Below are 13,598 nucleotides of genomic sequence, written 5' to 3' on the forward strand. Positions count from 1 at the left end.
CATGTGGTTGCTGGGAATTGAACTCAGGACTTCTGGAAGTGCAGTCAGTGCTCTGAACCTCTGAGGCATCCATCTCTCCGGTCCCAATCTCAAACTTCTAATCCTCCTGCCTTTACTTTACAGGACACAGAAGTGCTGAGATCACAGGCTCGCATCACCACACATAGTTTATTGAGTGCTGGGGATCAGACCAAGGGCTTTGTGCATGCTAGGTTCTCAATAAAGGCATTGAAAACATACAAAGAGGTGGAGTACAATACAATAGTTCTATTTTTCTTAAATACTGAAAGCCATCAACACACAAGTAAGCATATTTAAATAGGCAGAGTATGTATAACATACTAGTTTTGTTAAATAAAATACTGAAAGCCGACTGGCAGTAGTGGCACACACCTTTAATCCCAGCACTGGGGAGGCAGAGGCAGGCGGATCTCTGTGAGTTCGAGGCCAGCCTGGTCTACAGAGCGAGATTCAGGACAGGCTCCAAAGCAACAGAGAAACTCTGTCTCAAACAACAAAACAAACAAAAATATTGAAAGCCATCAAAGCAAGTATATTTAAACTATTATTTACTATGAGGATATGGTAGATATTATTTTAGGCTTTTTAAATATGGAGTGTCCATGTAATGGGGTTTACATTATAGTAAATTAAAAAGAAGTTGGTTTATACAGCAATAGGATCTCAAAGATATTTTAAGTGAAAAGAGTTATACAGCATATTACCTAGCATACTAAAAAAAAAAAGACTATGTCAAGTATGTTTGCACAGATACATAGACACATGCATGTACAAATCTTTGGTGGCACATACATGAAAAGATATATAAAAAGTAGCTACAGCTACCACAGGACATCTATGGAATAACAGGGTAGCTAGAAAAACACAAAAGGAAAAATCTCAGACCATGCTTTCCGTATTTCACCTTTGGGGTTGGGTTGTTTTCAGACAGTCTCGTTATATTGCCCAGGCTAACCCAGAATTCACAATATTCCTGCCTTAGCTTTCCAAATCCTGATAGAATATTCTAGGCATGGAGCACTACACCTGGCAATATTTTGACTTTTGAGCAATTTATGCTTATCAAAAGAAAAAATTAAAAGTACTTTACCTTGTACCATTGTTCCTAATGACTTCCACAGTTTCATCAACAAAATATCGGTCCTTGACATATGCATAGATATCATCACAAATTTCATGTAAGCGTGAACGATGGGTAAGGTTGGTCAAGTATAAAACTGGAATAATTAGTGGTTCTGGGAAACTCTGCAGATTCTGTCTTGCTTTTTCTTCGGATTCAAGTGCTTCCTGATACGTCAGTCCAGGTCTACCCGTCACAGCACAGCTCCACACAAGGCTGTTGCACAGAATGGTTCGTTCAAAAAAGTCACTGATGAAGAAACAAAAGCAAAATCCCATTACCTATCATTTCATAAACTTTACATTATGACCTTTCCCCCCATGCCACCTCATCAACTTAATACACAACTTGAGAAAGGTCTTTAATGTGCAACTTAAATGTGCTATCAGGTAAGTTGAACAAAGCTGTACCAGCTCTGAAATTTGGAACCAAAGTGAAAGCAAATCAAGCTTTTCATTTTCCTTTGAATTTGTAAGCTTTTCTGTTGAAAAGAACTTACAACACTAACATCAATTGACCATGACGTTTTAATAGCCCTTAATAGTAGAAATAATAAATAATAAATCTAGGCATCTAATAATAGGAGAATTACTGATGGAAAGTCAGTCAGTAAGCAGTGTAAGAATTCCTAATATAACAAGGGCAAACAACCTTATTTCAAGTTCCAGCCTTCCTTTATTTTTTTTACAGTATGTAACGACTTGACCTTGCAGACAGACAGACCAGAAAAAGGAAAGAAGCGACAACACAGAAAGAGGAAGGGGAGGTGGCGAGAGGGCGAGGAGGGGAACTTGCAAAGCAGACATTGTTGGAATGTTAAACAAAATCAGGCTAGTATCTGGGCCTGGTGGCCCGGTCATGAGTAATGCCAGCACTGAGGAGGCTAAGGAGATTCCCAGCAATTTCAGGGCCTCCAGTGAGTCCCAGTTCAGCCTAAGCCACAGTTTAAAACCTTCTCAAAAAATAGAGCTGTGTGCCAGGAGTGCCAGCGTGGGCCTGGGAATGTGACACTGGGAGGATCAAGGCTAGCCTACACTACCTGAGGTCCTCTCCAGAAAACACAAACAGCCCAGGGTAACAGCCGGGGACAGGGGTAAAACACCATTCATTCTATGTGCAGTGCCTTCAGGAACTACAGTAATTTCTTAATATATTTTCCAAAGTCTACCTGGTTTCAGTGCAAGAAACCTATAAAATAGAAAAACTTCAGAGAGATTGGGTAGAAAAAACTCACTGACTACATACACAAAAGCCCACACACATACATCATAACCACAAAAATGTGTCTTTATAGACATACTATAAACAGATGTTCCTATGGAGAAAGCAAGACTGGGAAGAAAAGGAAAACTTGAGTGGATGATTCTAAAACATTTCCATTGTTTGAATTTTTATTCAGTCATGTACTCATGCATCATTTTACAAGAAGGCTTTGCTAAGTATAAAACGTTAGAAATGTGCAAAAAGTTAATAACAGATACCCAACTGGAGGCTACAGTAAACTTCTGTCCTATCTACGTAGAGTAAAAACATATACTCTGGTCTACTTTTCAATAATTTTGTGAATAGTATGAGCAAGTCATTCTTTTAACTTCCATCTTCCTGAACTCTTCTTCTCCCATCATTCTCAAAGCACTTAAAATATTCTGTGTACACTTCTTGGCTAGTGTATCTATCTTACTACAGATTATCCCTATAAACAATCAGATCTTCAAAGATCATTTGGGGCATGTCTATTAGGATTGTTTCATTTGCACATGGATCAAGACAGCAACAAAAAATTTAAAAAAGAAAAAGGAAATCTATGAAAATCAAGAGAAACCCATCACAGTACAATGAAATGAGACAACAATAACAATATGATGATGACAGGACCGTGTCAGCAGCTCACAACTGTCTGTAACTCCAGCTCCCAGCAATCAGAGGCCTCTGGCCTCCTCAGGTACCTGCACTCACCTGCACGCATGCACACACGCATGTGTACACACACACAACTAAAAATAAAAGTCTTAAAGCCAGGCATGGTGGTGCATTCCTTTACACCCAGCACTCAGCAGGCAGAGGCGGTGGATATCTAAGTTTGAGGCCACCCTGATCTACATAGCAAGTTCCAGGACAGCCCAGGCTATACAGAGAAAACCTATTTCAAAAAATCAAAAATAAAAATCTTTTAAAAAGAAAGAAAGAAGATACATATGGCAAGTCACAATGACCCTGATTCTACATGAAGAGCCTTTTTTGAAGTATGTTTTGGCACAATAATAAGTGGTTATTTTTTAAAAAAGACAAACAGATACACTAACAAGAGACTTTAAAGGAAGGCAAAACAGGTCAGGAAATATTAGGACATTTTTTAAGTGGTATTAAGGGTTAGTTCTTAAAGAAAGCATAAAGTTAAAGAATACCCGTAGGGATAGTGGGGGTGGTAGGACCTCTTTCTAATAAGAAAGTTTGTGTCATAATAATTTATTAACTAACAGGCAAAGATATAGTTATTCTTTCAAGCATACAGAATAAAATGGATACAAATAACAATATAAATTACATTAAAATCATTTACATTTTTGTATTAAATCTTCTTTTGTAAAATCTTACTATCCACATCAAACCATTTCAACAGCTTAATGGTCCACAAGGCCAGGCAACAGCTTCTGTATCAGAGAGCATCATAGCTTTAGCTGTTTCAGCCAAGTGCCTAGGGTATTTGGGGGCCACAGGGCATGTGAAATCACTGCAGGGTGACAGGTAAGTATAAATCAGGTTTCCACAGACACTAGACTTAACACTGTCTAAAATCTCCAAAGTGAGCACTGATACAAGTTCTTTCTATAAGCAGCCATTCATTAAGCGTGCTGCCAGGTAGAAAAATAGGGTACAGAGTGCCAGTGGGACAGCTCGGCAAGTTGTCACCAAGCCTGACAACCTGATCCCTAGAACCCACATGGTACAGAGGGAGTCAACTCACTGGTACCTAAGCTCGTGTGCACACACAACAATAAAGAGACAAAACAGGATGGGAACCCAGGAATGCAAGCTGCCCTGCTCCTCCCGAGGTCTCCTGCAAACCTTCATGTTCTTACATTATAGCCTTGTACACCAAGATCCAGCCCTCAGGAGGGAGGAGGCTGGGTATACTCCACCACGTGACTAAGCTGTCACAAAGGAGGGGAGTCCACCACCCCAACAGCACAGAGCCATCTATGGTACACCTTCACCCTCGCCCACTTTGTCATGCTGAACTGGCTTGACGCTCAACTATGAAGTTTATTAAAGCCAAATTCAAGGAGGTGGGTTACACTGTCTCTTCAACATCTACATCACAAGTCCATTTTACTACTGTGAGCGAAAAGAAAATGCCAACACTTATTTAATATGAATAACTAAAGCTAACATAAATTACATCTGGTTTGGGACTGTACTCTTCAATAATCCTCTTTAGGATAGGGGTATTACTGCCTGGCAGCCCAATGCAGCCTTCTCTGGGTTTAATTTCACTGGCACACAATCACATCCTCACTTCCACCTACTCTCTTGCTTTCTTACTTCATTGGTATAGAGTGTGGGAGACACTGTGACCAACAAGGTCTAAAATATTCATTATCAGGTCCTTCACACAAAAACATATGATGGCCTTTCCTCTTTATCATTGTTTCATAAGGAAAAATTCTGAGCTACAAGGTAAAAATCGTTTCGAAAGACATATTCTAAAGTCTACCAATTCCAGTGAATTAGCTAAGAAACAAAGTGCAACAGGCTGTTAATTTGTTAGGGATTAGGCAAACTGAAAGCCTAGTGGATTTAAGAATTAAGGAACATCACAGGGAGGGAGGCGGTGGCGCATGCCTTTGATCCCAGCACCCAGGAGGCAGAGCCAGGCAGATCCTCTGTGAGTTCGAGGCTAGCCTGGTCTACAGAGTGAGATCCAGGACAGGCACCAAAATTACACAGAGAAACCTTGTCTCAAAAAAAAAAAAAAGAATTAAGGAACATCACATGCAATTCAGATGAACAAAGTGCAACTTTACTTAAGGGCTGAGACTCTACTAGTCAGATACAAAATGTTGTGTGCTCTAGGACAGTTCAAAGATCTAAACCACTGCCCTGCACACACAAAAATAATTATCCATATGCTAAAAAATAGAATTCCTAACCCAAAATAGTCCCTGATATGCAAAGGATGAAAAGTATGGCTTATTAACTTTTAAAAGGTGGCCATTACTTAAGACAGCATAAAGTTCTCTATAATTTTCTTCCCTGAGAAGGTCATAAGAGCAGACTGGACTGTGGGCATGGCAGAATTAACGTCTTATAAAGATTCCAGCAATATGAAAATTGTATTTTCATATTCATTTATAAACAGCCAGGAAATTTTTTAACTAATAAAAACCCAGGGTCTAATTTTTCAAAACCACTCTACTGAAATTTTATTTTGCATCTTACTTAAAGCTGCCTTTGATAGAGATGACATAAAGGACAGGTTCCTGCAATCTGCAGGTAGTATAAAGCTGAGAAATCAGAGATCACATGCACTGGTGCTGGATGGGAAAGTCCTTCTTAACAATAACGGATGTGAAGAAGACCAGTGGAAGGGAGGCACACACCTTTAATCCCAGCACTCTGGAGGCAGAGGCAGGCAGATCTAAGTTCAAGGACAGCGTGGTCTACAAATCGAGTTCCAGGATAGCCAGAACTACACAGAGAAATCCTATCAATCCTATCTCAAAAACCAAAAAAGACCAAATTTTTTTTTTTTTTTAAAGACAGGGTTTATCTGTGTAGTTTTGGTGCCTGTCCTGGATCTTGCTCTGTAGCCCAGGCTGGCCTCAAACTCAGAGATCCGCCTGGCTCTGCCTCCCAAGTGCTGGGATCGAAGATGTGCGACACCACTGCCCAGTCCAAAAAGACCAATTTTAAGTGAAACTCAAAGTGTTGGTTTTTAATATAGTTCCCCTACAACATCTACCTAGAATGTCTTTCTGCTCCACTTCATGTCCTGTGAGCTTCATCCCTCAGGATGAATTAGATAGTCTCCTACTTGATGAGGGCTTCCCCAGCTCCACCACACAGCTACCAGCTTCCTCTTGGATCTTCCACTCTGCTGTATGTGACTTAGACACTTCTCCCTAGGAAGACCCATTATCTCAGCATCTTCAAAGTCTTTCCAAAGAAAAATGCAGAGTAGACACTCTCTCCATGGATGGTCCACATTCATTTTTATGTGCATTTAGGCAGAAAAAGGGCCTAAGTGAGAGGCAGAGAGGAAATGTCTGAACCTAGCATTACCACTTTTCTTTGGGTAAAGTTACACAATCTCTCTGAACCTGCTTCCTCTTCTATAAAATGGGGGTATATTTCATAAACAGTTTATGTAGAAATTAAATGAGAAAATTTAACAAATGCCCATAGGATGTGTGCACTCAAAACATGTACCAATTTTTTTATTGTTCAAAGATCTTACGTGCAAAGAAGATCCTAAATCAGAGGTTCTCAACCTTCCTGACGCGGTGACCCTTTAATACAGTTCATGGTGTGGTGACCCCCAACCATGAAATCATTTTCCTTGCTACTTCTTAACTATAATTTTGCTACCGTTATGAACCGTTATGTAAATCTGTGTTTTCCCATGGTCTTAGGCAATCCCCGGGAAAGGGTTGTTCGACCCCCAACTGGGTCACGTCACCACCCCCAGGTTCTGAACCACTGTCCTAAGAGGATCGCCAGGACAGCAAAGAGACAATGTCAGGACCACATACAGCGAAAGTTCAGCACTGGGAAGAGGAGGACTTAACTAGCCTAAAAATCTGAGGAATTTCTTCCTGGCAACTCCTTGAGGGCAAGCAAGGGGACAACAGAAATTTTTAAAAGAAACAGAGCTTAAATCACTCTAGATAGGACAAGGGCAAGCAATAAAGTATGTTCTGTATTTAGAGAGAGAGAGAGAGAGAGAGAGAGAGTGTGTGTGTGTGTGTGTGTGTGTGTGTGTCTCGTGTGTGAGAGTATAAGCACACAGTGAGAGCCACAGCCAGTGTGAGTCGAGGTCAGTTCTCTCCTCCTACTGTGGGTTCTGGGATCAAATTAAACTCAGGCCCTCTGGTTGGCATTCAAGTGCTGAGCTAACGCGATGGCCCAATTTTCACTGTATTTTGATTATTAGCATCAGATTATAATAAATACCCTAAAACCCAATTTGTGGACAAAGAAAGCTAAAGGTGTTCAGATGTCTTTGAATATGACTCTATTTATTTATTTATTTATTCATTCACTTATTTATTTATTAGGATGTGTGTGGATATTTTGCTTACATGTATGTCTTATGCACTGTGTGTGTGTGCCTGGTGCCCAGGGAGGTCAGAAGAGGACACTGGATGCCCTGGATCTAAAGTTATAGACCGTTATAAGCTGCCCTGAATGCTGGGAATTAAACCCAGGTCTTCTGGAAGAACAGACAACATTTTGTTTGTTTGTTTTTGTTTTTTTGAGACAGGGTTTTTCTGTGTAGCTTTGCACCTTTTCCTGGAACTCACTTGGTAGCCCAGGCTGGCCTCGAACTCACAGTAATCCACCTGGCTCTGCCTCCCGAGTGCTGGGATTAAAGGCGTGCGCCGCCACCCCCGGGCCAGACAACAAACATTCTTTAACTGCTAATATAGCTCTCCAGCCAACACTGACTGCTGATTTTCTTAGACATGGAGTCGAAGTTTATCGTCCCTTGAATCTAGGGTGGCCATTGTTTTCATCAATATGACAGAGATGAAACTGAGACCTCAGTGCTCTTCTTCTCCCCTCCCTTTCCGCCTCCCCTGTTCTGGAGCACCTTGGAATAGCCCTTCAAGGTGAGAAAAGTCATCCCTTCAGAGCTCACATGTGTCAGAGCTCATCTCTAGTCAAGATCAGCTTTGCCTCCAACTGGACACAGTTAAGTGGATGAGCCCACGAGACCAGCAGTAGCATGCTGAGAATCTACACAGCAGAGAAACCACAAGATGGACTATTATCTCTATCCATGAAGCTCTGGGGTAGACCACGACACTACAACCACTGACACACATTTTGAATAAAGAAAGCTACGTATTAACATAACAAAGACATTGCTTACTAAGCATAAGAAAGCAAGCTGAAGGCCAGGAGTAGTGGGGCACACCTTTAATGCCAGCACTCCAGAGGCAGAGGCAGGAAGATCTCAGTGAGTCTGAGGAGGCAAGACAGGTCTAAAGAGCTCCGGGACAGCCAAGTCTGCTACACAGAGAAACCCTGTCTCAAAAAAACAAAAACAGGAGGAAGAAAAAAAAAAAAAAAGATAAAACATTTAGGAATCTCTGCCCTACCCTAGGGAGGAATAAAAAAGATAAAGCATTTACGAATCTGCTCTACCTACGAAAAAAGCATTTGAGGGCTCAACAATCAGGGACATGTGGCCAACTTATTCCTAAAAGAAAAAGCTAAATACACCTAATTCAAAGACACTAGCTTGAAAGATTATCCACATTCTCTTGAAAGTACATGCTCACCAAACAGCCTTTGACTGTGACTAGACTTCCGACATGCAGTCATCAGTGTGGGAACGGGCTGGTATGAAAAGCATTTCACCCCATGGTAAACTGATGGCACCAGGTGTGGTGGCACATGCCTGTAACCTCAGCACTCAAGAGGATCTCAAGTTCCTGGCCAGCTTGGGCTACACAGCAAAACCTTGTCATTCATAAACAGACAGACAGCATTCTGATTTGTCTACTTAATCACGGAGGGGCGTAGTAAGGTCATTGCTGAGCTGACAACAGAGTAGTGCCATCTACAAAAACCTAGCGAGGTAACTCGAATAGCTTGTAATTCTAGTTCCTTGGTGCTTATTTCCACAACCTTTGACAACAGGAAGAATTCTTCCTATCACCACCACGTGACAGTCAACACCAAAAAGCACAATGTCGAGGGCCTTAGAAATAGGAACTAAAACTCTAGTGCCATCAGTTGCTGAAAGTGTGATTACAATCGAAATCCTGGAGCTAATGACACCTTCCTCATCTACCCAAGGGCTGAATTAACAAGGAAGAACTGATGAACAGAAGCGACCATGTATTATAAGCTAGTCAAACCTTTTTCATGGAAAGCCAGGTGGACCCAAGCTGGACTGCCTACTAGTCTGAGGTGGAAAAGATTCTTAAACTTTACAAAGATTCAAAGAGGTAAAATTTCAATTCTAAACATCAAAAAAAAAAAATCAAAATCATTAAGCTAATAAAACAAGTCATTAGGAAATTATATTAAAGATGTATAATTTCTAGTATTCACAGCCAACTGTCTATTTTTAACAATTCACAACCAAAAATAAAACTTATGGGCCAATCAAAATTACAGTATAAATCTTTACCTGACTTGGAACTAAATTATGCACTTTAACATGTCTATTTGCCTACAGTTAATGTGCTATTTGTAACAGGTTTTCAGAAAGCAGGTCAAACAAGAGTTAGCAATTAGTTCAGAAACAGGTAGTTCAAACCATTTCAACAGAGGAATTGATACTGTCTTATCACTGACAATCCATCCTGGTCAGGGTCTGTCTTAGAGAAAACAACAGGGACACACAGCACACAGAAGGAGGTGAGGACCATGGCTGCTTGGGAAGGAAAGAGGAAGTGGACAGTAACGACCCAAAGCCGGAACACTATTTAGCAATGAAAAGATTTCGGACCAACTACTAACCAGTAAGCTAGACGTTTGTTGGAAAGTGAGCAAGGCTGGAAGCTGTAAAAAACCTCTAAGTACGGCAGAAATTTACATCAAGACATGAACTGGGTGAGCATAGATAATAAATATTCAGGCAAATACAAGTTTTTTTTTTTTTTCAAAATATAAAAGATAATCTTCAAATTCACACAAACTAATTTAAGAGCTAAAACAGGTTTCCTTCAATCTACCCAGACCATATACCATCCTCCCTAAAAGCATTTTTGGAAAGATGATTTTTTTTTCTTTACCATTTAAAGGTATGGGAAGAGAACTTAAAATTTTTTTTTTTGTTGTTTTTGTTTTTTGAGACTAGGTTTCTCTGTATAACAACCCTGGTGGTCCTTGAACTCGATCTGTAGACCAGGCTGGCCTCAAATTCACAGAGGTCCACCTGCCACTGCTAGAATTAAAGGTGTGCCTCACCACACTGGCCAGAAAATTTAACAACTAAATGGCAAGTCTTTCTTCTGGCAAGTCTTTCTTCTATTTCACAGCCAATTCAAAAATTATAAGAATTAAATATCCAAGGAGATAATGCAATTTTGTTTTAGGGCAAATGATCAAATATCTCTGCTTCCAAATTAATAACTGCAACTCCCAAAGCCTCAAACATGTCAGCACTGGAGAGAAAACACATTTTGTTTTAAGCTATCTTTAAATGTTTTAATATCCTCAGACTACAAAGCTTACAATTTCAACATTTCAGATTTCTCCATGATTAGAATAATTCATCGAAGGAACCAAAGTACACCAAGAGTGTTTAATTTACAGGGGGTAAATAAAAGTCAAATCTACCTCGCCCTCTACAGTGAGGGCAGCCTCTTTTGTTGTTTGGGTTGGAGGCATTATTTGGTTTTTAAGTCAGGGTCTTACTTTGAAACCCAGACTGGCCCAGAACTCACTCTGCGGCCCAAGCTAGCCTCGGACTTGCAAACTCAGTCTCCTGAGTGCTGTGTAAAGAGCCTTTTCACAAAATATTGTTTACATCAGAGGAAAGAAACCCGTTAACTATTTTTCTGGTACTCTCTTTAGTTCAAAAAGAATCAGAAATGTCACTAAGGACTGCTGCTTAAACTTTGGAAGAAAATATGAAGACATCATCCTTGTACAGTTACCCAACTCAAATCCACTTAAGAAGTTACAAGAGTGCACTCAAAGTAATAAAACAAGTCTGTACAGGAGCCCTGCGAGATGTGCACTCCTGCTTCAAGGTACTACTGTTGGATGGAAAGTACTATCTATTTCTCTAGATACAGTACGTTTACCTGTAACCCCTCCTAGGGAGCTGGAGGTGGGGGGTGTTACTTGGAACTGACCTTTCTAATCGCACTACCCCTTTCTCAGACAGCCGCTGCTTGCCTAAAGACTCCCTGGATCAAGCCTTTCCCCCCAGCCCCCCACACTTTTGAAATCCTCCTACACACAACGTATTTGGTTGCTATTAACACACGGTTTCTAAGCCACAAAGAGAGTCTGCGTGGAGGAGAAAGGAGAAGGGGGGGGACGGACACCAGGCTGTTCCTGTGACTGTTACCGAAGAGTCCCTGTTTCAACACGGATCGCTGAAACACTTCTGCACCGCTTCGTGTCACTGCGCAAGCCAGCCAGCCGGGAGCTCTTGGCTCAACCAAGCAATGAACTGAAGATTTGGGAGCTGGAGCCACCTCTGCAGCAGCTGCAGCGGGAGCAACAGCAGCAGCAGCAGCAGCAGCAGCAGCAGCGGCAGCAGCTTCGGGTTCTTATCAAAATAAAAGCAGTGGCACATGTCAGGCGGCCCACATGCCGGGTGGGGGGGGGGAATAAAGAGGCGACAGACTGAAGCCGGAGTTGAACTTGTCCAACTCCCGCCGCCGCCGCCAACGCCGCCCGCGCTCTCGCCTACAACCCGAGCAACACGAGGGGCGTCCGGGACCCCGCTGTCTCCCACTCCTCGTCTCCCCACGCTCGGCGGACCCGACTTCTTCCCTCGCCGGTCTCCCGGAGGAGGAGGGGGTGGGGGGGAGAGGGAGGCGGTGCAGAGACGCCGAGTTCCCCCGGGGACGGGAGTTAGTCACCAAGAAGAGGCGGTGACAGAGCGCGGCGCGCGGCGCACACTCCCAGGCCTAGGCGGCGCGGGGACGCCGAGGCCGCCGCCGCTCGGGACACCCGTGTGTCCCCGGCCCCTCTGCGGGGCGAGCCGCCTCCACTCCCGCCCCGGTGGTCCCCACCTTAGCTCAGCCCTGGCACCGGCACACACACACACCCAACCCAAAAAAGAAACCAAAAAAACAAAAACATCAGAAGCCACGCGCGACCGCGACTGGCCAGTCCCGGGCCGGCCGTTTCCTGGCCTCCGGGGGTGGCGGGGAGGTCAGGGACTCCCTTCTCTCCCCGGGCTGCGGGACCGCGGCGGCGGCGGCGGCTGCCCCGGCGGGGGATCCCGGAACCGGCGGCCGAGCGCGTGCGGCCGCGGCGGCGGGGAGGGGCGGGCGAGGCAGGGGAGTTTCCGCTCGCTCGCTCGCCCGCCCAGCTCAGCCCAGCCCAGCCCAGCTCAACCCAGCCCGGCCCGGCCCGGCAGGGCGAACGCGGCGCGGCGAGCGACTCGGAGCGGGTCCCCCCCTCCCGGCCTGCCTCCGCCGGCCCCGCCGCCCCACGCACGCACGCGGTCCCGGCGCGCGGGGGAGGGGCGGCCCGGCCACCCCGGCCACCAACCAGCCCGGGAGAGGCGGGGACGGGGGACCGGGGGGGAAGATAAAAAAGAGCAGACAGACAGACAGACAGACAAAAGGGCGCGGGGGCGGCCGTCCCCCCCCACACACCGCTAACTAACCCCGGCGCCCCCGCCCGCCCGCGCCCGTCCGCGCCCGCGCCCGGCCTTACTCGTAGTGGCGGAAGATCTCGTTGGTGACTTTACAGTAGAAAACTTCCTCGTCCGGCCGCAGGTCCCCCGGCGGCTTCTGCCTCACGAACGGCTTTCGGTGGAGCAGCGGCATCTCTCTCTCTCTCTCCCTCGGTCTCTCTCTCTCTCTCCCCGGGCCGCGCGCGTCCGCCCCCGCCGCGTCCCTAGCAAATTGGAGGGAAAGGAAAAGCCTAGGTAAGGTGGGGAGGGGGGGGAAGCGCCGGGCCGACGACCGAGCTGCCTTTTGTGTGTGTGACCGACGCGCCCGGTCCTCCTCCTCCTCCTCTCCCCGCCGACGTCGGCCGGTGCTGCTGCCCGCACCCCCCGGAGTCCGGTCGGGGCGGCCGCGGGCCCCGGGCGCAACCCCGCGCGGGGGGCCTCACAATGGGGCGGCCGCCCCTCCCTCCCTCCCTCCCCCCCGCCCAGCGCCGCTCCCGGCCGCCGCCGCCGCCGCACCGGGACTCGCAATGTGCTCGACGCCGCGCCGCGCCGAGCCGAGCCGAGCCGAGCCGGCGGCATCTCGGAGCTCGGGCGGCCGGCGGATCCTCCGGGGCGCCCGCCGCGCTTTGTTCCCGGTCGGTTCCCCGGGACACCCCGGGCTTTCGGCGAGCCCCTCACCTGCGAGCGAAGCGCTGGCCCCGCCGCCGCCGCCGCAGCCGCCGCCGCCGCACCTTCCCACGAGGAACGCCGCCCGCGAGGGCCCCCGGCCCGGCCCGCTCCGGACTCTCGCCCCGCCGCCGCCGCCGCCGCTCGCACTGCCACTGGCCCGGCTCCGCGCGGGGATCGGCGTCCCGCCGGCACTTCCCCGCCTCTCCGCGCTCCTGGGAAGTTTCTGAGCTACTTTCGGCTCTGAAG

At 45.9% G+C, this 13,598-nt stretch overlaps 1 protein-coding gene across 4 annotated transcripts in view; it reads right to left on the minus strand.

The window, feature by feature from the left end:
• Window positions 1-12,923, minus strand: part of Baz1a (bromodomain adjacent to zinc finger domain 1A) — an 89,361-nt gene extending 76,438 nt beyond the window's left edge. For 2 of the 4 annotated variants that reach the window (XM_028869711.2, XM_028869710.2), the window contains exons 1-2: window positions 12,725-12,907; window positions 1,112-1,390 (exon numbers count right to left, since the gene is read on the minus strand). In XM_028869711.2, the coding sequence (XP_028725544.1) occupies window positions 1,112-1,390; window positions 12,725-12,837 (392 nt within the window). In that variant the 5' untranslated portion in view covers window positions 12,838-12,907. Of the gene's footprint in view, window positions 1-1,111; window positions 1,391-12,724 lie in introns of all 4 variants that reach the window. The other 2 variants (XM_028869709.2, XM_028869712.2) reach the window with 2 other exon arrangements.
• Between the last annotated feature and the right edge of the window lie 675 nt (window positions 12,924-13,598).

The sequence above is a fragment of the Peromyscus leucopus genome, chromosome 14 (assembly GCF_004664715.2).
Source record: "Peromyscus leucopus breed LL Stock chromosome 14, UCI_PerLeu_2.1, whole genome shotgun sequence".
NCBI lineage: Eukaryota > Metazoa > Chordata > Mammalia > Rodentia > Cricetidae > Peromyscus > Peromyscus leucopus.